The 25,750-nt window shown below is 38.8% G+C and overlaps 2 protein-coding genes across 5 annotated transcripts; one reads left to right on the forward strand and one right to left on the reverse strand.

Moving 5' to 3' along the window:
- Positions 1–774: 774 nt before the first annotated feature.
- Positions 775–4,885, reverse strand: ccnj (cyclin J). 2 transcript variants are annotated; one of them, XM_088634974.1, is made up of 6 exons: positions 4,623–4,885; positions 3,795–3,885; positions 3,008–3,218; positions 2,558–2,857; positions 2,249–2,408; positions 775–1,993 (listed from the first exon to the last, which is right to left on the reverse strand). In XM_088634974.1, the coding sequence occupies exons 2-6, from the start codon at positions 3,861–3,863 to the stop codon at positions 1,603–1,605; spliced, it is 1,131 nt and encodes a 376-aa protein (XP_088491100.1). In that variant the 5' UTR covers positions 3,864–3,885; positions 4,623–4,885; the 3' UTR covers positions 775–1,602. The 2 variants fall into 2 exon arrangements, with proteins under 2 accessions (XP_088491100.1, XP_088491101.1); XM_088634975.1 differs by lacking the exon at positions 4,623–4,885 and having other exon boundaries at positions 3,795–3,975.
- A 5,772-nt stretch (positions 4,886–10,657) lies between these two features.
- znf518a (zinc finger protein 518A) lies at positions 10,658–25,441 on the forward strand. Of its 3 annotated transcripts, none has more exons than XM_088634978.1 (3): positions 10,658–10,928; positions 18,822–21,468; positions 22,303–25,441. In XM_088634978.1, the coding sequence occupies exons 2-3, from the start codon at positions 18,840–18,842 to the stop codon at positions 23,121–23,123; spliced, it is 3,450 nt and encodes a 1,149-aa protein (XP_088491104.1). In that variant the 5' UTR covers positions 10,658–10,928; positions 18,822–18,839; the 3' UTR covers positions 23,124–25,441. The 3 variants fall into 3 exon arrangements, with proteins under 3 accessions (XP_088491104.1, XP_088491102.1, XP_088491103.1); XM_088634977.1 differs by adding an exon at positions 11,675–13,064 and having other exon boundaries at positions 10,856–10,928; positions 18,822–25,441; XM_088634976.1 differs by having other exon boundaries at positions 18,822–25,441.
- Positions 25,442–25,750: the final 309 nt, after the last annotated feature.

Consider the following 25,750-nt stretch of genomic DNA (forward strand, 5'->3'; position numbering starts at 1 on the left):
GAGCAGTAGATTCCAAAAGGCTGAACAAGCTCATCAGGAGAGCGAGCTCTGTCATTGGGTCTGACCTGGACCCCTTGGAGGTAGTGGCTGAGAGGAGAATGATGTCCAAACTGGAGGCCATCATGGACAACTTCTCCCATCCCCTCTATGACAGGCTTGCAGGAATGAAGAGCACGTTCAGCAATAGACTGATTCACCCACGGTGCGACAGGGAGCGCTACAGGAGGTCATTCTTGCCGTCTGCCATAAGACTGTACAACGCATCCACCTTGCGTCTTGGCAGAGGCAACAGCGACAGTGACCTGTTTCTGGACTAAACGCATATACACATCTACTGCTACATCTGTTCTCTTTCTTTTTCTTTTTCCCGTTTACAACCACTTTTGTGCAATATATGCCAGGGACCTGTGCAATACATTTATATTTATATCTATGGTTACATCTATATTTATATTCATACATGTGATACGATTTTCTGTGTACTGTTCTGTTCTAGTTTCCTCTTGTGTGTCCGGACTGTGAGTAACTCTTGTATTGTATTGTATGTATTGTACTATTAGTATATAATTCGTTACACTGTGGCTGTGTTGTGTGTGTTAAGCTGCTGTTGCACTGCAATTTCCCTCACGGGATCAATAAAGTATCTATCTATCTAGGGTGTAACTATAATAAATATGTATTTTAAATTTTTGCTTAATATCTGGTCTTTTATCAGAAAGACAGAAATAGAGTAAAACAAGTGTTACAAGGTCGGTAGAATAAAAAAGAAACTGACAAAGTTGTTTTTTTATTTAAAAAAAACTTTTCTAAGTGCACAGCACTCATGGAGGTTTAACACTTTGAGAAACATGATGTAAACCTGAAATTACTTTACTTTTTAGTATAAAGACTTGTAGCACAAAACCCTTTCACAATTCTTCTACTTCAAAAATCTACATAAATGTACTGATAACTGTTTTTACTTTCAGAGGTAGTACACTGGAAGGATGACTTTACAATGTTCTGCCAAACAAGCTAGAAAGTAATTCAGGAAGGGCATTGTACAAAACATATCCTCCAAATTAAAGTAGGACAAAAACTCCTTTACAGTGTATTAGCTGGTCCTTCAAAAACAAAAAGCTATACCAAATGAAATGCAGAAAGAACTGTATTATAGAAAATATTTACATTCATTTCAACAGAGGTAGCTTTGATATTCAGATCATTTGTTACTGTGATACAGCAGTATTCTCAAGAAAGAAGGGTTAGACTGGCTAACAAAGAAGGTTTAATCTGGCTAACTTTATGTCTCAAAGTCGAACCTTTTATTACAGTCCTCAATATGAACTGTGATGTTGAGGCCTGCTTAATACTTTTAAAATGTCTAGTTTTTAAAAGAGGGCTCAGGTTAGGAAAAGAGAAAAGACTGTACACCAAAGTAATTATATTGCACATAGTTCAAGATTACATCTTATCCTACATAATACAGTGCTCAACTTGCCTTCTTAAAATTAAAAACAGTGTTTTTCTTCTGCAACGCATTTTTTGGCTCATATAGCAAGTCATTTCAGAAACTGTCCTCCATCCAGCCCACATAAAAAAACCCTCCCTAGGAGGTGTTAATCACCTATCAAAACAAGGTGCTGTGCAGGTATAGTGTCCATTAACCTGATAGCACTTGTTGTAGGGCAAGTTGACCTTCACATCCAGGGGAGCGGGCAAGGTCATGCCAGTCACTGCTTGTATATGTCCATGTGGCTGAATGCTGGCTTGTAAACTGGTAGGGTGGGACTGGATGGCATAAGAAGGCATGTGTCCCGTGGAAATAATCTGCGCACAATTCTGCTGCGGGTACTGAAGCTGTTGCCGGTGCAGGTATTGAGGCAGATGCTGCTGTATCTGAGGCGGCGCTGCATTTCCTTGGCTCTGTGGCGGGTATACCGTATGCCCAGTCTGTGGGTTGGGCTGCTGACACTTTTGTTTGTTGGCTTCTTTGACATCATTATCATGGGCTCTGAGACAAAAGAAAAATCAATATTCCTGCTTCAACACCTACCAGTGCGTTGACGTGATCCTAACAGATCTCGTTAAAAAGATTAAAACTAGTTACAACTTAAGACACTGCACTGTTCATTACAGTTAAGAGAAAAGAAAGAACAGACGCTAACATACGCCCTACATCTAGTGGAAAAGCCATCAGTCCCCAATTTCATTCTAAAATGACAACTATTTTTGCAAATCAGTATAAATCTATCAAAGTATCTCTTACATTAAGAGACGCTCTACACACGAGACAAGGAGGTCCCAAGAGTAGGCAGTCAGCCGATGCAGACGAATGGGCCACGTAGGCGACAGTCGCAGAATTATTCTGGAAGACGCTACACAAGCAGCAGCCACCAGCGAAGGGGCATAATTTAAGAAGACGTGATCTGGCAGGGAAAACAAAAAAAGGAGACCTGTTTGAGCACACATATAAATTACAAGACATTAATAACTATGTTAAAGCTGGAGGGAACACAGTTTAATAATATGTCAGAGTCTTAAAGAAAAACACACGGTCATTTCAGTCAGAACTTACCTTGGAGTGAAACCTCCAAGAAATAATCCGCATATTTTGCCATATATATTCTTGTTTTCTCCAGACAAACCATGGGCCAGCCATCATGCAGATCGGTCTCGTGAACAGCAATCGACAAGTAGTAATCAATAAAGTGGGCGGCAGTGGGCAAGTACAGGTTCCACTGAAAAGTATCCAGCAACATGAGCTCCATATGCATCAGACTTTGTTTCGTTAGCACAAGGTTCATGTTGGTCATGCACCCCAGACTGTTCAGCTGTTCAAGCTTTGGCACATGATCTTCCCTTTCTTCAAACTTGCCTTGAATCAAAAACAAAAAAGAAACATACATTCAACGGGAAACATCAAAGAAAGCGCCCCCCCCCCCAAAAAAAATGCAATTTAAGGTAGAATTTATATCCAACATTGCACTCCTGAAACTCTATTAGATGTGATTTGTACTATACTTACTTGCCAAAAGTAAACAGGAAAGCGCGACCACATGCAGCTGTTGCACGGAAATGTCATAGCGATCCATGAACAGGTCCAGCAAGTAGACCGCAAGGTGACGAGCAGCGGGACACAGCCGGAAGCGATTGCTCACAATGGCTATTAGGTCCGCAAAATAGCGTCTCAGGCTGAGTTGAGGGGACTGACCTTTATAAGATGGCAGCTTCAGCTCCTAGAAAATATATTATTGTACTGTTTTAAAAACAATAGCCCTAACAGAAAAAAATGGGAACACAACCAACGGCTTTAATCATTTTAAACCGAAGGCCAAAGGATCAGAAGAACGGACTTTCTGTACATTATAAATAAAATAAAAATGAATTTAGACATTTAAAAATAAAAATAAACATTTTAACATATCACATGGCCAGGTAATTTCGTACAGCAATATCGAAGGACTAAATTAGTCTTCGTGATACGATCACTTCCCTCCTAACACTTAAACGTTAGATTCGCTTGCGCTTTTTTGCAGTTGGTCGTGAAATTCTGTAGTTCACACTTCAGAATGGGAGGGGGAAGGGGTCATTACAATTGTTTAACATCGAAAATCCCATTTTAAAACCAAAATATAAGATCAATGCTGAGCCACAAACTAAAGGTTTAAATATCTGTTTAAAGAAGCATTTCGAGAAAGTGACACTACGGTGCTTTTCTTTCAAATAACGACTTTTCCTGAAGGAATCAACATTCACCTACTGGAACCTACAGAAGACGAAGAGCGAAAAAAGTCGCCGGAGATAGAGCGTACTTTATAGCGAAGAGCGTGGTATATATCTGCAGCCAGCTGTCCTTTCCACCACTCGCCTTCAAGCTCCATTGAATAGAAGGTGTCGGGTGGCCTGTATTAAGGTAAAGATATTTGCAAGTAAGTGGAGTTGTTATGTAGTTTTTTTCCTCATTTGTCTTAAAGAAAAAAACAATCCATCACACTCTACTTTTAAGATTATGTCGCGAAATTTCAACGTTCACGAACTTCCCAATTAAGTGACACCAATCTAATTCCCAGCAAATTAAACCTGTTGCTCAATATTCTCACAACGATACAACGAATCCGTCCAATTAGTCCCCTTTTTTTCGTTTTATCGTTTCGACAGCCACCCTCTTTACATTATCACAAAACCGGCTAGATGATCTAAAATCGCATCAAGGAATTGCAGTCTGCTGGTGGGAATTGTCACCTCTGTCCCAAGGGAAGTTAATCGGCCCGCAGCTTTATAGCAGAAACGGGGGTTCTGTGGAGATTTAATAATGTGGATTTAGCTGCAAGAGCCGGCCAATCAACCATCCCTGAGGTTTACAAAGCTCTCCGCTGTCACAATACACAGTAACGACTTAGAACTATGTGAAACTCTTTTTAAAATATGATGTGATCACTGCGTGCTAAGTTCTCCCGGGAATTTGAACTAATCACCAGTGCTTAGATGTTAGTTCAGTGATTGAGTCTCAAACTAACAAAGACTTGCTGTCACGTTCCCTAGTAAACTACGCTCGCATCATTGGCGATAAACCTTGTGGACCTCCAGACTAAAGTTTTAACTGCGAAAAAGCAGTCGGACACAAACGGAGTGAAACTTACCTTTGAAATCAGAGGAAACACATTCACGCGCTCAGTAATGACGGGAGGATGAATCTTCTGTTTTTACAAGCCTAACGCAAACGTTTCTTTTCGAAGTTTGAATCACTGCGCTGTGCACTTTGTTTCATCCATTGTTAAAAGGCTCAGTATGTGTATACAAAGCCTGCAATGAACACATGCTGGAGTGCGCATGCCAATTGAAACTTCTCTTACACTCTCCCAAAATCTCCAATCAGGCGTAGGGATTCATGGACGTCCGCACAGGAACCGAAACTTGCACAAAAGCACAAGATAAACTGAATGTGTTTAGGTTAATGATTTTTTTAGATAACTACTTTTATTACCCTTTGTTGGCTTGAAAGAGTTTTATCGTTAGCCTTAGATCACTTTCCTTAATCTGGATTTCCACAAATTAACAAAGGTACTGAGATCCAAAAGTCATTTGCAGGTTGCTTGCATTTGTCATAGATCATTTAACCACAAAAAAAGCATGCTAGTTCGGGTAATAAGGCCCTGTTTTATTTACTTTGTGCATCACGATATTCAACACAAAATGCCAAATAACGTCTTACATAGACAAAAGAGCCAATTTCGTATCCAGTACGCGATCATTTAACGTTTCAAACATTCAAAACCACGTCAGGTTTCACTACCGAGGAAATCGGAAAAAGGTGATGTTAGATTTAATAATTGATAAATCTAATCGCTATCATGAAAAAACCCTGGTAATCAAGCTGGTGTTTAGACATGTCGTATTTTACCCAACTCTCCAAACTTCTTGGTCATTGAAGTAACAGAGAAGTGGATCTCGAACCATTTTTCCCGTGCCTGCTGTCAGCATGTCCTCTAAATTTTAGTAGAATACGTAATGAATGTTATCTAAAAAGATGTTTTCCCTAAAACACTGTACATTAAAATACAGTGAAAAAGAGAACGGATGTTTCTGGTTGATTTCCAGGTTATGAATAAAAATTGTTGAAAAGGTCCTAAGAATGGCTGTGTCCTCCCGTTTTGCCAATTTAACTGGCCTAACGAATCGACTAATCGGATGAATTTAACAACGTTTTTCAGGCTAAAAAAGAGTTATGTAGAGATCATACATTGTCTATGCAGCATCTTTAAATGTCTAAGCATCCATCATTCCTGGCTAATACATTGACAGTTTGTAAAAAAAAAGACTCCCATTAGTTTTTTTACGTACCTTACATCGCGTCGAGGTGCATACTTACATATATATTTACATACAGTACTTACGTATTTGCAGAGCCAGTGCCACAGTGGTTAGCATCGACGCTTCGCAGCGTTGGTGCCTTGGGTTCAATTCTGGACTTGGGGTGTTATCTTCATGGAGTGGATATGTTCTCCTCCAGTTTGAATGGGTTTCCTCCTACAGTTCATGGACATACTGGTAGGTTAATTCGCTTCTGGAAAAACTGGCCCTTAGTATGAGTGTGTGCATGTCTGTGTCTATGTGTGCCCTTTGATGGGGTGTCATCCTGTCCAGAGTGTATCCTGCCTTGTACCTGTTGCTAATGGATAAAACATTTAGAAAACGGATAGATATATTTACTGACCTATATATATATATTTGTAGACTTACATATATATATAACCCAAGTCATAACTATATGGAAAAGAAAAAAAACACAGACCTTTCTCCTTGCCATTCTCTCTAGAGAGCTGAGACATGTGCACCGTAACATTGGAAAGGCTTGGTCTGCAGCTGAAGCACACCAGTGAGATTAAAACATGAAATGTACAGAACAAGACAAGGTCATTTTTCCAGCAGCACTTTTCCTCTGACAGCATACCCTCTCACACAGAACTAAAATTCCCTATAAAATTAATGTATTTATTTTCCTTGGCTTTCCATAGGATTAAATCATTGTTTCTTGCCTCCTTTGGCTTTTCACTGTAAAACGTCATTTTTACAGTGGCTGATGAGTGTGGAAACACCCAGGATCCTAATATCTGCAAGCAATATAATTTAGGTTTCTGATTTTTTAAATTGCATCCATAGATTTTTAATAAGTCTCTTTTATACATTTTTTTCACTTTTTGATGTTTTTAGGAGAATTATATTTTTCATTGTCCTCATCACATTATATATATATATATGCTGTGGATATTCTAGCTTTACAGAATTGCCACATTAAATGTCCTATGTCTTTTATAACACATAATTCATTGTATATTGAAAATTGTATGACCATGTTTATTTGACAACAGCAAAAGGTTTTTTAGTTCTTATTTTCTTACTTTGCATTGACCAGAGAAGGGAAGGCTCACCTCACTTTTCGATGAGCTATGGCCTACTTGGCATGTTCCCCTTGCTGGTGACAACCTTCAGCTGTTGTATGCAGTAAGACCTACAGTAGTGTTTGTACCTAGATAGTGTCTCAACAGGTGAGACTAATCACAAGTACTATGTTCTTGTGTCTCCTGTCTTATGAGTAACTTGTGCTGTGAATTTTCTGTGGGAGGCGGGGTGGGGTGGTGGAAGTTCATTTTCCAAAGCTCAGCTTGAATGATTTCCAAATATAAAAGTATGCATGGCCATGTAAATGCAAACTGTTCTGGATAGAGGTTGGGTTTGATCTCTGATTCAACTTCTCAAGATCTGTACCACCAGCAAGTATATAAGGGAGAGAGAGGACTTTATATCACCTGAATGGGTCAGAGGGCAGGACTTCATTGTGGCTTGATCTTGATTCTGCAGCCAACAGCTAGCATTTTGTATCTCTAAATTATACAACACTGAACATCTTAAGGATCTTAATGCATCTATGTTAGTAATAGCATTTTAATTTTCTCTGAATTGTGTCAACAACCACTCTGATTGGATTGAGGGGGAATGATTCACACTTCACCTGTTCTAACATCAGCTGATGTCTTATTAATTAAATGCAGACATATAAGATTGATGGGGAAAAGACTTCCTTGTAAAAATGTTACAATAATAATGACATTTTACCATTGTGTTTGACACTTTGCCATACCAAGTACAAAAACTACAAAAACATTATTTTCATTGAGATAGATAGATAGATACTTTATTGATCCCGTGAGGGAAATTGCAGTGCAACAGCAGCTTAACACACACAACACAGCCACAGTGTAACGAATTATATAATAATAGTACAATACATACAATACAATACAATACAAGAGTTACTCACAGTCCGGACACACAAGAGCAAACTAGAACAGAACAGTACACAGAAAAACGTATCACACATATGAATATAAATATAGATGTGATATAGATATAGATATAAATATAGATGTAAATGTATTGCACAGGTCCCTGGCATATATTGCACAAAAGTGGTTGTAAACGGGAAGAAGAAAAAGAAAGAGAACAGATGTAGCAGTAGATGTGTATATGCGTTTAGTCCAGAAACAGGTCACTGTCGATGTTGCCTCTGCCAAGACGCAAGGTGGATGCGTTGTACAGTCTTATGGCAGACGGCAAGAATGACCTCCTGTAGCACTCCCTGTCGCACCGTGGATGAATCAGTCTATTGCTTCATTTATTTTTGCTTTCAATACTTCACTATGGCTTATAATACATAATAATTTGACAATCTGTTATTAAGATATGACAAATGATGTGCGATAGTGTACAATGTTTCTTAAACAGGGGTAAGTATTGTAATCAAAGTGTTATTGGTTATTAAACATAAGAAAAAAGCAGCAGTATTCCATAGTTCCATAGATTCATCCTCTTTATTAAGTGGATTCACATCTAGAAACCTGTCGAACAAACAAAAATCAATGAATTACAGTGTGTTTTAAGAAACATATGCATATCTTTAAAAGATAAAGTATATTGAATTATGTTTTTGACATAATTTCTATTGATTGATCATTCACAGCTGACTGTTATACACTACAGAGACATTGATGATGGCAGTGATAAGTACTAAATACTGTTTGTGAGAATGCTGACTGGTCACAGGTCATGCAGTGATTTAACTTGTGTAATGTCAAGCATGGTCTAAATAAAGAATACCAGAAAGGAACACATATGCTTAAGAAAACAAGACCCCTGTGTCATCGGTATGCTCACAATCAGTAAGTTATTGCTTGCTGGTGTTTACAGACTGCAGTTTATAACCTGGCAAGCTATATTACTGCTTAATGATCTGGGAGACAAGAAGTCACAACACCTTGTGGTGACTGAAGAGCTTTTCCAAGTCTTTGATGGTCTGGGCAGGAAAGTCTAGTCACTATGGAGCTTGGTTTAATCAAGTTCTGAGATCTGACTTGCTATTCTTCCTATGATGTGATATCCTACCAGTTGCTCAAGGATCAACAGCCTTCCTGCGAGACAAGAATGTTACAAGAACCTAGTGAGAGACAGTTATGTTTTGGATGTCCTTCTCACCTGATCTGAACATCTGCGGGGTTGTGTGGGCACACGCCTGGACTCTAGGAGAGGAATTGGATAGAATCCCACCAAGACAGCCTCTGAAAACTGATGCAAAGCAGGATACACAGATGTGACACAGATGATACACCACAGAAGATGACAATAATTTTTTCAAGATCCCCAATTTTACACAGAAATTGGCACAGAAATAAAAGAGATTGACCAGATTGGCAAATACCCAGAAATATTTATTACAATCACCCAATTTTAATGATCAATATTATAGGTTAAATATAAAACTCTATTGTGGAACTTTGCTTCCTCTCACAGGGTGTCCTCTCTGCATATCTCAGGTAAAACCTCTCCAGAGAAGAGGCAGTGTCAGAGAAGGCAACACTCCAGATGTTTTTATTTCCTTGTCTTGTTGTAAGTGCTCTTTTAATTGAACATTTTGATTAAGTGGGGTGGGTTTGAGAACCTGGTATTTCTTAAAACTTCAGGTGGGTAGCTGCGTCACCATGCGTAGGCTGCTGAAAAGGAACAAGTAATAGGTTTATTCCACGCTGGGAAAAAAAGAAGAAAGAGAACACAACGTGACAACCTGAAGAAGGCTCCACGGCCGAAACGTTGTGTTCTCTTTCTTCTTTTTTTCAGCGTGGAATAAACCTATTACTTGTTTCTTAAAACTTGTTTTATTTGTAGGTTAAAATCACATACAGGAACTGGGAACTGAAAATGTGTAAGTTCTTTGTTTACCTGTGAGAATGGCAATGTCATTTGAGAAGAACATAATTCACTTTTAGCAGTATTTCTTTCCTCAAAAGAGCCATGGATTATCATGACAACCTTTAGTACATTTCAGCCAGGGTGGGATGTTTTTATTTGTTATTCAGGGTTGGTCACATCTATTTTTGGGGAATCACAGTCCAACAGGTTTTATGGGTCATCTTTAAATAATCAGTTTCTGAACACTTGGAACAAGTTTTGTTTGATTACTGAATCTTCTCATTTCCTTCTCAAATTCGGTGGCCATTTCTGATTTAAGTGATTAAATAATTTAAGAGTAGCATATTGTATGTATACTGTATATATACTGAACAAGAGACTTGCCGAACTAGAACAGGAGCTGGTCTCTTCTTTCTATGGTATAAAAATTGTCTCAGAAATTAAGAGATTGATTTGCAGGGTCTTGAACAATCAAAATATAGAATACTGAAATATTTTTCCACACATTATCACTGGTTTCTTTAATCTATGATTGCATCTTACTGGCCTGATGATTCATATTGTATCATTGTGAATTCATTTTTTTAAAACGATGATTTTATTAAAAATTTCTTAACACTATCGTTTTTTTAAATCACCCGAAAATCGGCAATCATATAGCGTAAATATGATGTTGCTGGAAGAACATTAAAGGTGCCTTAATGTTTTGCAAATAAACCGGGAAATTCCTTTTAAAAATACATTCTTTATACGTATGTTGCTTTTATGAGAAAAAATATTCCACTTAAACGTGTCAGTAAATACTTGAGATTTTTCTTTTGTTGTCATGGCTGTTTAAATAACCTTTTCACAACTCTTTTGTTTGAGGGCTAATACCACAGTAATAAGCTCTGCTGATACACCATGAGAACAGGCATCTGTAGCATGGTAACAGGTTTCCTTAGTTTCACTCTTAGCTTCAGTGATTGCTGAAGCAATCTTTTCGACAAAGGTTGTTTAACATGTATCTTAATTTACTTATACTCTTTTCTATTCCTTTCTCTCAATCCGACATAATAAAGGCAACCTTTAAAGTACACTTTCAGGTAATCCGTATTCATCCGCCTGTACTTCCTCAGTCATAGACACTGAGCTCAAACTAAAATACCCGGATGGAACTGTCATGGCCGCCGTCACTGAGCTGCAGGACTAGAGAGGAAAGAAAGGTAATTTCAAGTTAAGTCTTTGTTGGACGCACATCTTATGATCAATAAAGCTAAACCATACATTAGTTGAGTTTCAGGGTTTTATTGATCGCCAGAGTAAATGCTTTATTTGTGCAATTTAAATGTGCAATTGCTTATTTATTTCAAGCGTGGGTGGGGGCTTCTTTTGTGATCAAATAGTGCCAAACGTCTTGTTGCAGACTGTACCATCATAGTACTCAAAACAACATATTTTTTAGTTCAGTAAAAAAACGTAGTATTAAATACGTGCTAAAACTCGTAATGTCTTTGTTACGCCATATCGGTCAACAGTACGTAATGCGTTTTTATTACTGCGCGTGGTGATGTATCCGTCCGCGCTGGAAGTTGGAGAATGTAATAGATTTCTATTGGAAAGTCAGCAGCAGCAGTAGTAGATTGAGAAGGCCTCGTTACAAAAAATCACATTATTTTTTGTGTGGAATTCAGTGTAATCTTTGTTTTCTTTTAAGTCAAGAATTTAAGGTATTTTATATTTAAGCTTTTCTGTGCTGGTTAACTTATATTTTCTATAAATACATTAGTCCAGTATCAATAACTAATAGTAAAGTTGTTTATATCCTGAATTCTGCTTTTTATTGATATGCTTGTATAATAATTAATGTTTTTGTCTCTCAAATAATAGTTATATAAACAAATGTGTGTGTGCTCATACATAATATATAAACCAGAAGGGTGGTTCCTTTGTCTTGTTGGTATCCTCATAGATGAACAAGCAGTGAAGATGTTCAGGAACTACAAACCAGTTTTTCCCTGATTGGGGCTTATCAGAGCAGATGTAACAGGGCTCATGCACTGAGCCAGTTACAGAAGTGACATCACCCCCTCTGAACTCTAGACAGTATAAAACTCTGCTGTGGAAGATGACCAGTCTTTTGGTGCAGCACAGTAATCCGCTGTTTGGAGAGTGGCGCTGTGCATCCTTGGAGCCTACGAGAAACCGGGATCGAATCCCGACAGGGGCAGGGTGTGCTGCACTAATCACACAAAGCAGCTGCGTCTGGTGTCTTTGTCCCATGAAGAAAACAGATTAATTAAAGGCATTGCTCCACCTAAACTGCAGAACATCCTTAGATTGGCATATGTGTTAACATAAATTATCATGATAAGTCAATAATGAAATCGGTATGAGGTGCATAATTGAACGACTATATATTTACATTCCAAAAAATATACACTCATAATATGTCAATTTGTTTACTTTGTGTTGGTAGGATTGTTGACTCTGGATGGCAGGATTGGAGATTCTGCCTGTTTAGGATGTGTTTTAAGATGGAGTGGTGTGTAGTGGGTTCACTGGGATTGGTTTTGAGGGAAAGGCTTTAGGACAGCTCACACACGGTCAGTGGGGTTAATGCTTCATGACTGAAAAGGCTTTGGAAGGATTGTGAGAGACTTTCTTTGGCATAGGGTGTGCCCCATGAATAAGTGGACAGCTGGCAGGACTTTTGCCTGTCTAAATCGGAGGCATTCTGGGCAATGAGGGTGGAATTTTTTGGGGGGGACCAAAAAATGTTTCCCACATTAATCCATTCAGTGGATAAAACAGGAATAGGAAAGTATAGGTCACTCCAAAAAAAAGGCCACACTTAGTCAGTTTTCTCTGCATTCCCTAATGCCTCAAATGTCACCAGAAGCAAGGGAGAGGACCACTGGCATGCTGCAGGCAGGCATGTCATGTGCCAGCGTTGCCAGACACTATGGAGTAAGCCGCTCCACTGTGTCCCAACTGCAGAGACGGTTTCAGCAGACCAGCAGGACAGATGACCGTCCAAGATCTGGTCGCCCTCGAGTGACCACACCAGAGCAGGAGCGAAACATCAAAGATTGTTTCAGATTTGCCACCTGTACCGAATCTGCCGGCAGACACAATGCCCGCATCAGTGACACGACAGTGAGGCTCCAGGCTGCTGGCCTTAGAGCAAGGCGACCTGTCAGAGGCCCTCTACTCACACCTCCTAGACGTTACACCTGACTGGCTTGGGCCAGACAGAGGCTGTGATGGACTCGTCAGCAGTGGCATCAGGTCCTCTTCGCGGATGAGTCTCTCTTCAGCCTGTTCCACGCAGATGGGAGGACCAGAGTGTGGAGGAGGAGGTGTTGCGTTTCTTTTTTACATCAGTATACAGTATATCCATACAATTTGGAGATACATTTCTACAAAAAAAAAAATAGTACTAAGCTCAGAATAATTACAATAATAGATATGTAAGCCTTTATAACCTTTTTAGCTGTGGGCAATGTATTTTTGTTATTCTCCAATGATTTGAGCTGACATGATTTGTGTGCCGACAGGCTTATTTGGCATGCATGCTATTGACTCGTAGTAACAGGACTGCACACAGGGCCCTTGTCTCTTCATTGTAATTTCAGTGTTCAAAAACTGCTTGGTTCATATTCCATTGATGTTGATATGTAACGCAGAAAGCCACATGTTATCTTGCTGTATGAACAATCCCCACTCCTTTATTTCTGTTGTTGGATACTAAGCATTTTCTTCCCACCCTACGTTTTAAAGACAAATGTATGCCTACATTTGATCTGGCATCAGGGCAGGCTGAAAGCTTTTTTTTGTCAGTAGTTATTCAGATAAAGGTTTAGGTACTGTGAAACAAATCTACACCATGTAATTTGTACAGTTTAAATTCCAGATTAAATACTTAAATCTTTCAGGACACTTTGGCAAATGTGCTGAAAGTGAAAATTAATGTGAAGTTGTAAAGTGCTTGTAAATAGCTGATGAATTGACATTGCCAAAGCAACATTGACATCATATTCAAATGTGTATTTTACTGTAACGTATGCATAAAAAACTAAATTTAGGCAGAGATAAATATTTATTTTCCATTTGATGGAGCGTTATTGACTTATAGATGTCTGACCTTCATAATTTAAGAGCATTTGGTCAAGACTTTTAAGTGCTGTTTCCGGTATATATACATATACAGTATGCATACACAATGATTTTGAGAAGGGTAACTCATGAAGGCAAAATATTTTTTTTAGAATTGGAGCAGAGTGTTTTTTGTATTGTGACAAACTCATAAATACAGTAAACAATGAGCAGGGTTAATACAGTGGGGGTATGTCCTTACCTAATGCTAGGACTCCTTGAACATCATGCTCTGTGCGGGATCAGCAGTACTGGTTTGGGGACAGTAGCCCGTTGCTGGCTTGGAGTCCTTGCTGATTTCTGGGGTGTGTGTTGACAGGGAATGGTCTATTGCAGGTGCTCAGATACTCACTTTAAGTATGTGCCCAGGCTGTAGCTCACTCTCTGCCTCTTCATCTTTGTGTTATCCAAGACGTGGTTGGAGATGGTAATCTTTCTCTTTAGAAAGTCTGGCACGTATATATTCCCTCGCATTTTTTTTTTCCTGCTGAGCGGTTGACTTAACCTGAGCCGCACAAAAAAGCTGTAGTGCAGGATGTCCAGGGGTTCACACGGTCCCATGTGAGAACTCGGCGATCGACTGAAAAGACCAAAGGCGAGGCCCACAGGGCATAATGACATATATTGCTGTTGCTGATTTTGTGAAAGTTTGCAGTAGTTTGCCAGCTAAACTAAAGGAATTACCTACAATATGTAGTTTTAAGAGACGTTTTCAAGTACTACCTATTGAGTTGACCGATAATTAATTGCAAAATTTTTATTTAATGACTCCCATGAAGGTCTGTTTGTTTTGCCCCATTATCTGAATTTTTGATTGATTGTTTGCTGTTCAGTAATATCATTAATTATGCGTGAACCGCACCTCCCCAATGACTGGCACTAGCAAGAAGTATACCGCCCTGAGAGGTTTCTTGTGGTTTCTAAGAAGAGCACCAGCTGTGATCACTCGGAGACACACTCCACATCCCACATTGTGTCACGCAGACCACATTATTACCTTCTTGGCATGTAGTTGTGAAGTCATTTGCGTACTGTTAAAGATTATGTTAAATGTTAATGTTAAAGATTTCAAGTGAAGCTTTCCACTTTTCGCCTGTAGTGGGTAGAGGTTCTATGATTATTATTCTTCATTTTGTAACAGACATTTTTAACAGTGAAATAGCAGTAATAACAAAAAGAAACTTCAGATTTTCTCCATTTGTTTTAAGGTATAGCATAAAATATAGAGTTGCCACACAGCCTGTTTTAGTCATTGGGAAAATGCTCTTTCTCAAGTTTTTATTTCAAGGTAAGCTTATTATTTAGTCACGTTTTAGACACAGCAAAGTAATCAGTTGAGCTTTTAAGCAGTGTCAATATTTTTTGCCTCACTTCGCTATTCATTTACAAATTTGTTTATTGGAATATTTTGTTCTTTTTTCTTTTTATATACTATATATTTTTGTAGTTGATGGAAAAACTAGATTTTTGAGTTGTTATCCTTGCATTGTAGTAAAATGACTCTGCAGTCAGGGGTGAGAGGGTGGGCAGGCAGTGGTGCACTTTCTTTGAATTGTTTGCTTTCCCTAACATTGCACATGAGACTTCAGGAATAGCTGCCCCACCCAATAGATTATTTGAGCAGCGACCCCACCTTCCTGTCAGGCTCTGTACCACCAGCAGCTAGACACTGGCACTTCTACTGTGCTGAGTACTATAGGCCTTTCTGTTCTGTACCTGTCTTTATGGCTAACTTCTTGTTAGCAGCTTGCTGAGCATAATCATGTGCTTATTGTGTGACTCAACTGGCCTGTTTGAATTGTGTGTGTGTTTGGGGGTTATTTGTCTTTTAAAGTTTAGGGTATCTAATTACACTTTCAGGAATAAGAAGATGTCGATATACAGTGACATTCTTAAGAACGCAAGAAAGGCCAAGAGAGAAAATGAAAGAAGTGTTGCAAAGGAGCCGAAATAATTAATAAAATTTTAAGTGCTACAACAGCAAAAATTTTATCGAGGACGAAGTAAAATATATCTCGGATAAATGTGTTAAACTTCTAGAGAGTGAAAGGCAAATTTCTTACGCATTGAACTAATATTTCACTCGGGGATTCTCTAAGGAAGAAGTCAACAGCATTCTTCAGGCAGAGGAAGCTCAACTTGTAGATCAGGATGGAAGAGACAGGAGAGTTTCAGGTACTAGAAGCACTCAAGGTTAATAAGTCCCCTGTCCAGTTGTACTGAAGGAGGTGAGATGTTCTTCAGGTGCCGCAGACGCAACTCTTCCAACAGTAACTGAGAAAGGAGCAGTACCCAGGGATGAGAGAATGACTAATGAGCTACAAATCCATCAAAATTGATGAGAAAACAATTAACTACTTATAGATCAATAGGTCTGACAGCTATGGCATGTTAAGTTATGGAAATCATTATTAGAACTAAACTAGAGGATCACTTATATGAAAATAATATCCTAGAAAATAGCCAACGCAGATTTAGAAAAGTTAGATCTTGCCTAACCAGACAATTTGTTAGAGCTTTTTGAAACAGCAACAACAGTAATGAATACACACAGGGCATATAATTGGTGTGTTTAGATTTTCAGAAGGTTTTAGATCAAGTAAAGGCAGTATGCATTCATGGAAACACATGTCTTTGGATTGGGAATTGGGGAATTAATGAAAATAAGAAAGAAAGGTTACTGATTGAGAATTAATAATTTGGAGTGATATGATTTGTTGGATACCACAGTGTTTTATAGTAAGACCACTGCTAATTAATTGATATTAATTGTCTATGTTCTGGTATAGTTAAAAACTAGTCAAGTTTGCAAATAATGCCTAATTAGGAGGATCAGCAAATACTGTAGAAACAGCAAATGAATTAAGAAAAAATAGAAAATGACTATTTATACTCATACACAGGTATATGGTATAACGAAATGCTATTTAGCTAGCTCTCAGACGGTAAGCAGTACAAAAAACAACAACAATACAATTGTATAAGAATAAGACAGAGACAACAGGCAATGTGCAAAACAACAACAACAGGTAACAGGTAGTATACAAAACAACATCAGTTGTGCAAAATCATACATCACCAGAATGAAATAAAGGATAGAAAACTATGGGGAGTGAACTTCTTGATGTGAGGTAGAGGTAGATTTCAATCTGTGATTAGGTTTTGATAAAGAGCGAAGGCACTGTAAGGTTTCAGGTCATAGGTAACAGAGGCTGGGAGTTTAATAGTTTGATAGTGCGGGGGTAAAAACTGTCTCCGAGTCTGTTAATCTGGGCCGAATGCTCCGGTACCATTTTCCAGATGGTAGAGGGTCAAACAGTCTGTAGCTGGGGTGTGTGGGGTCTTTAATGATGCTTAGAGCTTTCTTTAAGCACAATCTGTCATAAATGTCTGGGATGGATGGGAGAGCAACCACAGTGATGGACTGGGCAGTTTTCACCACCCGCTGTAGGGCTTTGCGATTAGCAGCTGCCATGCCACACTGTGATGCAACCTGTCAGTATGCTTTCTGTAGTGCATCTGTAAAAGTTAGTGAGGATCTGGGGAGATTTCTTAGCCTGCTTCAACCATAGGAAGTACAGCTCCTTGGTTTTGCTGACGTTGAGGGTGAGGTTGTTGTCATCACACCACGTTGTAAGGAGATTGACCTCCTCCCTGTAGGCCCTCTCATCATTGTCTGTGATCAGACCTACAACTGTGGTGTCATCGGCAATCTTGATGATGGAGTTGGTGTTATGTTTGGCCTTACAGTTGTGGATGTAGAGGGAGTAAAGCATTGGAATAAGCACACAACCCTGGGGGACCCCAGTGTTCAGAGTTAGTGTGCCGGAGGTGTGGTTTCCAAGCCTGACAGCCTGGGGACTGCCTGTCAGGAAGTCCAGAATCCAGTTGCAGAGGGTGGTGTCAAGACCCAGTGCACTGAGTTTCTTGACTAGTTTCTCTGGAATTATGGTGTTAAAGCTGAGCTGAAGTCAATGAATAGTAGTGTTGTGTATGTCTTCTTTTTATCCAGATGGGATAGGGCAGTGTTTATGGCAATGGAGAAACAGACAGTAGTATAGCCTTATGTGGAATGTTGTGTACAAATTTGGTCACTGTAATTTAGAAAAGGTAGTGATGTCCTGGGATCAGTCTAGAGAAGAGGAAAAAGATTCATTCCAGAGCTTAAGGGAGTGTTCTATATTGACAGGCTGAAAGAACTAAGCCTTTTTAGTCTTGAACAGCAATGATAATGAGAGAACCTGATGCAAGTATTCCAAATCTTCAAAGGTAATGATGAAAGCCAACTCAATAGATTTCTTCAGAATACATTGTGAAACACAGCCAGAGAAAGTGGAAACTATGTAAAAGTGCATCTAAAACTGAGAACAGGAGTCACCTCTTTACCTAGAGGGTTAAGGGAATATGGACCAAGCTACCCAGTCATGTTGTTAAGGGCAATAACGTCTTTCAAGAAACAGGTCTAGATGGCCCTCTCATTTTGTAACTGTTATTAGGAGACTTAGTTATATATTTTTTTTCTTAACCAAATAACAATTATATTCTACAAAAGAATAATGATAACAACAAATGTATACATTAGGATCATTGGACCATTTCTCAGTTTTTATTGAGTTTATATATAGTTTTAGTGAGTTTTTATTATAGTTTTCCTGCTTTATGCCATTAAAAATGTGTTAAATACTTATCAGAGCATAAAACACGCTTTTCTAGAAACCAAATAGAAATAAAAATCTTCATATTTGTTTTATTTGTGAGTTCTTTCAGGATTGTGTATGAATGTAACCAAGTAGATGGATTGCATAACTACCCAAACAATCTCTAAAACTGTTTTTAACTTTTCAGTTTGTTTTGAGATGAATCTGTCTATTAATGTTTATTGCTGAATTCTTAAATTTTTGTTCATGATTGTGCCTTGCTTGCAATGCCATGTAAGTAATAGTGCTTACCTTTTGTTACAGACATTGGTGATTTAAACCATGGAGCCAGGCCACAAAACACCAGATGACCCACCAGAAAGCGTGGAAAATGGAAAGAGGGATGAGAAGAAATGGGATATTTCTCAGCTACAGCCATCGGCATTTCCTACTAATGTGCAAAGAATGGAATTTGGTTTAAAAGATCTCTCAGTTGTACTTCCAGTGACGCATAATCTTCACCAGTATGTTTCACAACAAATTCGAGAGACACTTGCGAAACCAAAAATGCAGACAGCAAGGAAGTCTTTCAAGAAGAAGCCTTTTAAAGAGAGCCAAGGGACAGAAAGCTCCGGTGCATGCTATCAGTTCAGGCAGAGCCCACAAGATGGGGTAAAAATTTCTGGGAAAATACTCAGGTTCAGCTGTTCCGAATGCAAGGGTGAAGCTGCATTCAGTCCTAATGACTTGTTGAAGCATTTTCAGGTAGCTCACCAAGGATGCCTACCAACATATCCTTGTGACATGTGCAATTTTACAGCTAATGATTTTCCTGTCCTTCAGCAGCATCGGTTAGGCCATCGGGATACATATGTTAAGTGTGAAATATGTAATGACAATGTACAGTACAGCCTCCTACAGCTTACTAGACACTTCAGTTCATATCATAGCTCAAATGGCCATTACCGTTGTGAAAAGTGCAAGTTCTCCACAAAAGATGTGGGAACGTTTGTGCAACATATACATCGACATAGTGAGGTTCAGTACAAATGTGGCAAATGCCAACATGTGAGTTACACAAAAGGGGAGTTTCAGAGACATCTGCTGGTTCACACCGGCACATTTCCTTTCCAATGTCAATTCTGTGACTACGGGGCAACGCGGAAGGATTATGTTTTAAAGCACATGAATGCTGTGCACAGCGATGAGATTGAAAGAAAATGTAAATTGAAGGACAAAGAAGATGGTGCTAAAACCTTAGCGGATGCAAAATCTGGGTTAAAGCTTTTGTTGAAGAGGAATACAGCTGGAGTCGCAAGGGACGCCCAGTGGAGGACTGCCGGATTCCATGCTTTGTCTGGAGGAGGTTTGCTGGATGAATATGGAAGATTGGCAAATCCAGAAAAGACTTTGGAAGAGACCCAGCAGTTTTTAGAGAGAACTGTAGCCTCTGAGAAAGACTGTATTCAGTGGGCTAAGGCTCGAAAGAGTGAACAGCAATACTTGTCACCATCAACACCTGCTGTATTGAAGCCCAAGATGGAAAGCTGTTTAGGTTCTAATTCAGGATTCCTAAAAACTGGTGGTAGTGGATCCTCCGTGCTCATGGTAAAAAATAAAATTTCTATTCCTCCTAATTGCACTACTAAATTCATGGGGTTCAAGATGGTGGATGGCAAAAGACATTTGGTTCTCAAAGTAATACCTGCTGCTAAGTTAGGTTCTTCTCCACAAACTGTTGCACCGTCTGTTGAAAAAGAGGCGAAAGGCCGTGGTCCAGAGAAAGGAATGAATGGTCCCATCTGTGTTGAAGATGTAGCATTACAATGTAGTAGCCTGCCAGTGTCCTCTCATTCATCTTTATCACAGAGCACATTACCTGCCTGCTCAGACTCTCAATCAAGTATTAACAAAGGCAGTTCTGTTGTTAAAGAATTGCTTCAAGCTGAGAACCAGGAAAGCAGTAGCACGTCACACACAGTTGTTAATGATGGACATCCAATTAGTGATGATGAGCAAAAGCCCAGTTCCAGTGCTTCCCCAACAACATGCAAAGTCTTCCACACTACAAGTCAGAAAGCACAAATCGCACATCCCTCCAAAGCAGAAATGGATCAGCAGAGCAAACACACTTCCTTGGTTGAATTTGCTTCCAATAAAACGAGCCCAGAAATGGACAAAGAAAGTTTAAGCTCAAAAGAGACTTTGCTAGAGAGTATTGTAGTGGACAATGAAAATAACTCCGACTTAAATTCTTCACATCAAGAAGTTTTTAGCTTTCATAATTACTCGAAGGACAGGGCTTCGAGTGAGTCCTCCGATACTGTAAAAGAGAGTGGTGATCAGGAAGCTTCACAGCTCATGACAGATGTGTGTGTGAAGGATAGTTTTCAGAGTCAGTGCGCGAAGGATTTGACTGGTACTAGCTTGACTTTAGCAGATGTACTTTCACCCCACTCACAGGACTGTAAAGTAGATGAGGAAATGGGGGAGGTAACTGCAGATCAACTCTCCAGTCAGGGTGTGATGGAAAAAGTCCCAGACAGTGAAATTGAAGTTGATGAATGCATTGCTACTGTTGAAGAGGATTCTGCTGAGCCCTCTGATGTTTTGGAGGAGCCCGAGGATTCTCTTTTCATGCCCAAAATCACATCGGTTTTTTCATTGCAGAGTGAGGAAAACGGTCCTCAGCTGGATGTTAATCAGCTTCTTGAGAAAGTGCTGGAAACAGAAAATAAAAAAGCATCTATCCTTTCCGCACAGGAAAAAAAGGAGTTAAAAGTTGCTGCAGGGGAGAGTACCATTGGAAATCCATGCAGTGCCACTGCCTTGGGACGGATACTTGAAGAGCATTCTGATGCAATTATAAGTCAGCAGCTGGAAAAAGAGAGGATTTCCTCTGCTAATCAAGATCCTGTTAAGAATTCTGCTGCAACTCTGAGGATTCTTCAACCTATTAATGTCACAGAGGGTAAGAAGCAAGTTTTTCTTAAGCCTTGTCAAAATGGGTTTGCTCTACCCATTCAGGTTGGAAGCAATCAAGGATTTCAATTAATTACAGGGTCTTCACATCCTCAAATAAATGTGTCGTACCTGAATACTGGAAAGGAAAGACCTAAAAAACCACCGGGACTGACCTTTACTTTGAATAATGGCAGAATAGGCACAACTGCACAGATTGTAGGTGATAAGAAGGTAAGTGGTGGTGCGGGAAATGGGGAAGAAAGTGCAGTACTTTGCTGTGGCTCCAGCACAGGTCATTATATTGTCAACAACATGCCTCTGAAAGGATCCCTGATCTTATCAAACTCAGTTCAGTCTCTTTCTGGAGAACGGACTTCAAATTTGCCGACATGTTTCTTAGTCCAGAGACAGCTGCCCATGGTAACGAGCACTTCGTGCCAAAGTGGTGTTACTGTCAGTCATAATATTCAAGGTCAACCACAACGCCCTGTTTTAGCTGTGCCGATAAATTCTCCAGAGAAACCTGCTGTTGTACAAGCTGGACGACAAGCGTTTTTACTGAAATGTGTGACTCCAGTCAAACAAGGGACATTGCTGAACAGTCAAATTGAAGCAAAAGTTTTGAATCAGAACTGTACATCAAATGAAAGTGGAGGTAACAAAGTTTTACTAAAGATTGTTAGAAATGCGTCTGGTAGCAGTTTTCCATCCAGCACTGGTGAACTGAATGGAATACAAACACTTGCTATGACAAACCAACCTGTATACCTGACTACTGGTGCTTTACAGTCCTCTTGTATTTCGAGGTCATCAAACCAATCAATTGTGAATGTCTCCACAGGCTATAAGACATCAGGACCTTCACAAGACTCCAGCAATGAACCACTCACAGTTTCACAGTTGTTGAATTGCTCATCTCCTGCTGCTGTGCAAGGTAAATCGAAGGAGAAGGAGTCTGGTGTTAACAGTCATGGCAAAATCAAGAGAGTGTGTCTGCCATCACCAAAGCAGAACCACTTGGCCATCAGAAAAAAGAGGCAAAGAGGGCTTTTACTTGAGGAGTCTTCGGGACCCTCACCAAAAGCTAAGAAACCACTCAGCAAAAAATGGAAAGAAACAGAGAAAGGTCCAGCAGATGCTCATGAACTATGTGCAACACCGGTGCCTAAGGACGTTGAGAGAACACTGAGGCTTTCACCTTTCAGTGCTACACAGCGTATCAAATGCCCACGAAGAAACCAACCTGTTGTAGTACTTAATCACCCAGACGCAGATGTGCCCGAAGTGGTTAATGTCATGAAAACAATTAACAAGTTTAAAGGACATGTACTAAAGGTAGCATTATCCCAAAGAACAATAGATGCCCTCTCCGAATTGAACTGTGACCCTTTAAACGAAAATCCTTCTCTTAATATTCATGCAACTCGTAGCCGGAGAGCTAAGCCAGTTAGCCCCGTGAAAGAGAGGTATATTCTGAAGCTGAGGTTGAAAAAGACGAGCAGGAATAAATATAAGGTTGTGAAGTCTACCTCTGACAGCACTGAAAAACCAACGTTTAGCTGCTGGTTTTGTGGTCGAATTTTTGACAACCAGGAAGAGTGGATAGGCCATGGGCAGAGGCATCTGATGGAAGCTACAAGAGATTGGAATAAGTTGTTCTAAACCTCCAAGTGCAGCAGCAGCGCCCGTGAAGACCTAGGCTGTTGTATGTTTACTCAGTCCCGTCATGTGCCTTAAATCCATTGGACTTTTTCCTGGAGGCACTGGAAGAGCCATTGTGTAAACAAAAATATACAGTGTATATTTTGTTATAAAGTTGAAATTTCTTACCAGTTTCACAAACAAATTGTACGATTTGTTATACTTAAACAGTAATATTTGTCTTACTCCTGTATAATTTATGGGGAAATATGGTTTTCCAAAATGTCCTTTTTTTAAGATCTCTTTAAAAGTGAGATTTAACAGGTGTGTCTCGTTGGTGCAACTTTAAACCAAATTTATAGAGGTTTAACCTTTTTATTTTTATTTAAATTATTCAGTGGAAATGTGAATAAGCCAGGATGTGCATATGGTCTTGTATTTGTATATAGGTGAAGAATAATGCTACCCACATGAACATGATTGCAGGGGTGCGTGTTCATTTGACAATACTTGATAATTGGTGATCTTTACATACACCAATGCAGAGATAACTCAGGTGATTCCAGCTTATTTGTATAAAAAACAAAAGCATTTATGAACTGAAGTACATACACAATTTTCTGTAATTTACATAAACAATTACAAGCCGTCAGCATTTTATAACTTTTGTTTCAGGGAAAACTGATATTTTGTTAGGAATTCTGGATCATGTTCATTTACTTTTTTTTCATTACTGTACATTAGAAACACGCAAGGTCAACCCGTGCAAAAAATATTTTTATATATATTTCTCTGTACCAAAAATGCTTTGCTCTGTAAATATGTAATTTGTTGGAAACATTTACACTAGCTTTCTGGCATATTGTCAGGAGTCCATTCTCATTATAAGAAGATAGTTTCATTTACGGGTATCTAAAACGTTGATATTTTCTCCTTAACCTCATATAGCATATGTCCTGTGTATGTGTAAAAATGTTCCTATGGAAAGTATTTGCAAAAACTGTTACAATTGGTTTATATAGTGTACATATTTAGTCCCAGTTTATTTCTTTCTCTATTTCAGTTACATTTTTTTAAGTCATTCTTGGTTCTGCAGTGGTAGAGGCAGTTTCAATACTTTATCCAGTCACTATTGGTGCTTCTTTCAAGCCTCTGAAAGCTCCACTATCTCTCCCAAGACCACTAAAGACGGCATTCATACTGCTTCCTGAAATGGACTTTTACTGAAAACTTTGAAACTGCCGCTAAGGATGAATTTGGCAGTGGTAGGACATTAAAATGGACAGCAGTAAAGAAAAGCTGAAACAAAGGTGCGTCTTAAAGAGCATAGACAAGAGTTGTATAATTTGTATTTTAATCAATAAAATTTTAGTTTTAACGTGTGTAATTATGCATCACGTTCAGTGTTGTGATGAAAAACACCAATATTTTGACAAGACTTGAATAATCCAAGTAAAGCTGAGCTAATTATTAACATGTAGCTAATTGGTGGTCAGCAAAAAATAAAGAAAAATAGCCCAGTGGGGCAATGAGGGATTTTTGGGAAAAAACTATTGTGCCTAGATAAGTTTTCCTCACTTTCCCATTACTGAGGAATGGGGATCTGTGTAATTTGAAAACATTTCTTGTGTAACACTGGGTTTTATTTTTCTGACTATTTTAATGGCTGCAAGTAATTCCCTATACTATTCAAATAATGAAAAAAGTAACAAAAAATAATGTAATAGTTTATTCTTGTATATGTATGCTGTATCATGAATTAATTTCAAATATTGTGTGTTGTGTACACCTGTATTCAGTAAATTAGAGGCTGGTGTGTCTATGCAGGTGCTTAACAAGGAATATTGATATTAATCTCCACACACTGGATCCTGTAAAATAAAAAAAAGGTAGAGGATATTTACATGGCATTATTTGGATATAGTCCATAGGACCACAGGTTTCTTTCCAGTCGAGTTCTGACATGATGCTGAATGGATGTGCAGGTTGCATTGCTTTCACTCGGTGTCTCGGCATTGACTGCCTCTTTTTTAACAATGTGGACCCCATCATAATCACTTCTGACTCCTTATGCAGACCAGCACTGAATCGCCAAGTAGACTTTCTACTTTGCTTATCTTACAAATCTTATTTTTGATTCAGACTCTTACAAACCGGATAATTTTTCCATTGTTAATAGCTATCTAATAGGGCAGGGAGAATAGTTCAATATATTTTTGTACTCTTAAAAAGTGCCTGAAATGTGTTGTTACAGGTTAACACTACATTGTACTGTAAAACCCCATGCTTTCTTGTTATATGTAGGAAGATATTTGTAATAAATGTAAATACTTTGAAAAGTCAGCCTTGTGCATTTTGTAATGTTTTTGTACAGTGCATTGGAAATTCTGAGAAAACAATCAAAGAGAATCACTGCACATTTAAAGACTGCAGATAAAACATAATGGAGTAACAGGCAAGCAATTTTAAATCAACTCTAATTAAAACAGTGGAATGGAAATTAACTTTTAAAAATCTATTTAGACCATTTTTCAGATGCAGTATTTTGAACAAAAATGATGTACACATTAACAAGATTAATTCAATGCACAATTTTCTGTCTTTGTTAAACCATTGCAAATGTCAAAAGTGTTTTCAAAATGTTCAGC

This window comes from Lepisosteus platostomus, chromosome 6 (assembly GCF_059453375.1).
Source record: "Lepisosteus platostomus isolate fLepPlt1 chromosome 6, fLepPlt1.hap1, whole genome shotgun sequence".
Classification (NCBI taxonomy): domain Eukaryota; kingdom Metazoa; phylum Chordata; class Actinopteri; order Semionotiformes; family Lepisosteidae; genus Lepisosteus; species Lepisosteus platostomus.

Excerpts from the sequence above, each read along its gene's own strand:
- ccnj (XM_088634974.1), bottom strand. The coding sequence starts at position 3,863 with ATGGAGCTTGAAGGCGAGTGGTGGAAAGGACAGCTGGCTGCAGATATA. Across the intron at positions 3,219-3,794 it reads ACCACGCTCTTCGCTATAAA|GAGCTGAAGCTGCCATCTTA; the intron begins GTACGCTCTATC and ends TATATTTTCTAG. Across the intron at positions 2,409-2,557 it reads CTTGGAGGTTTCACTCCAAG|ATCACGTCTTCTTAAATTAT; the intron begins GTAAGTTCTGAC and ends TTTCCCTGCCAG.
- znf518a (XM_088634976.1), top strand. The coding sequence starts at position 18,840 with ATGGAGCCAGGCCACAAAACACCAGATGACCCACCAGAAAGCGTGGAA.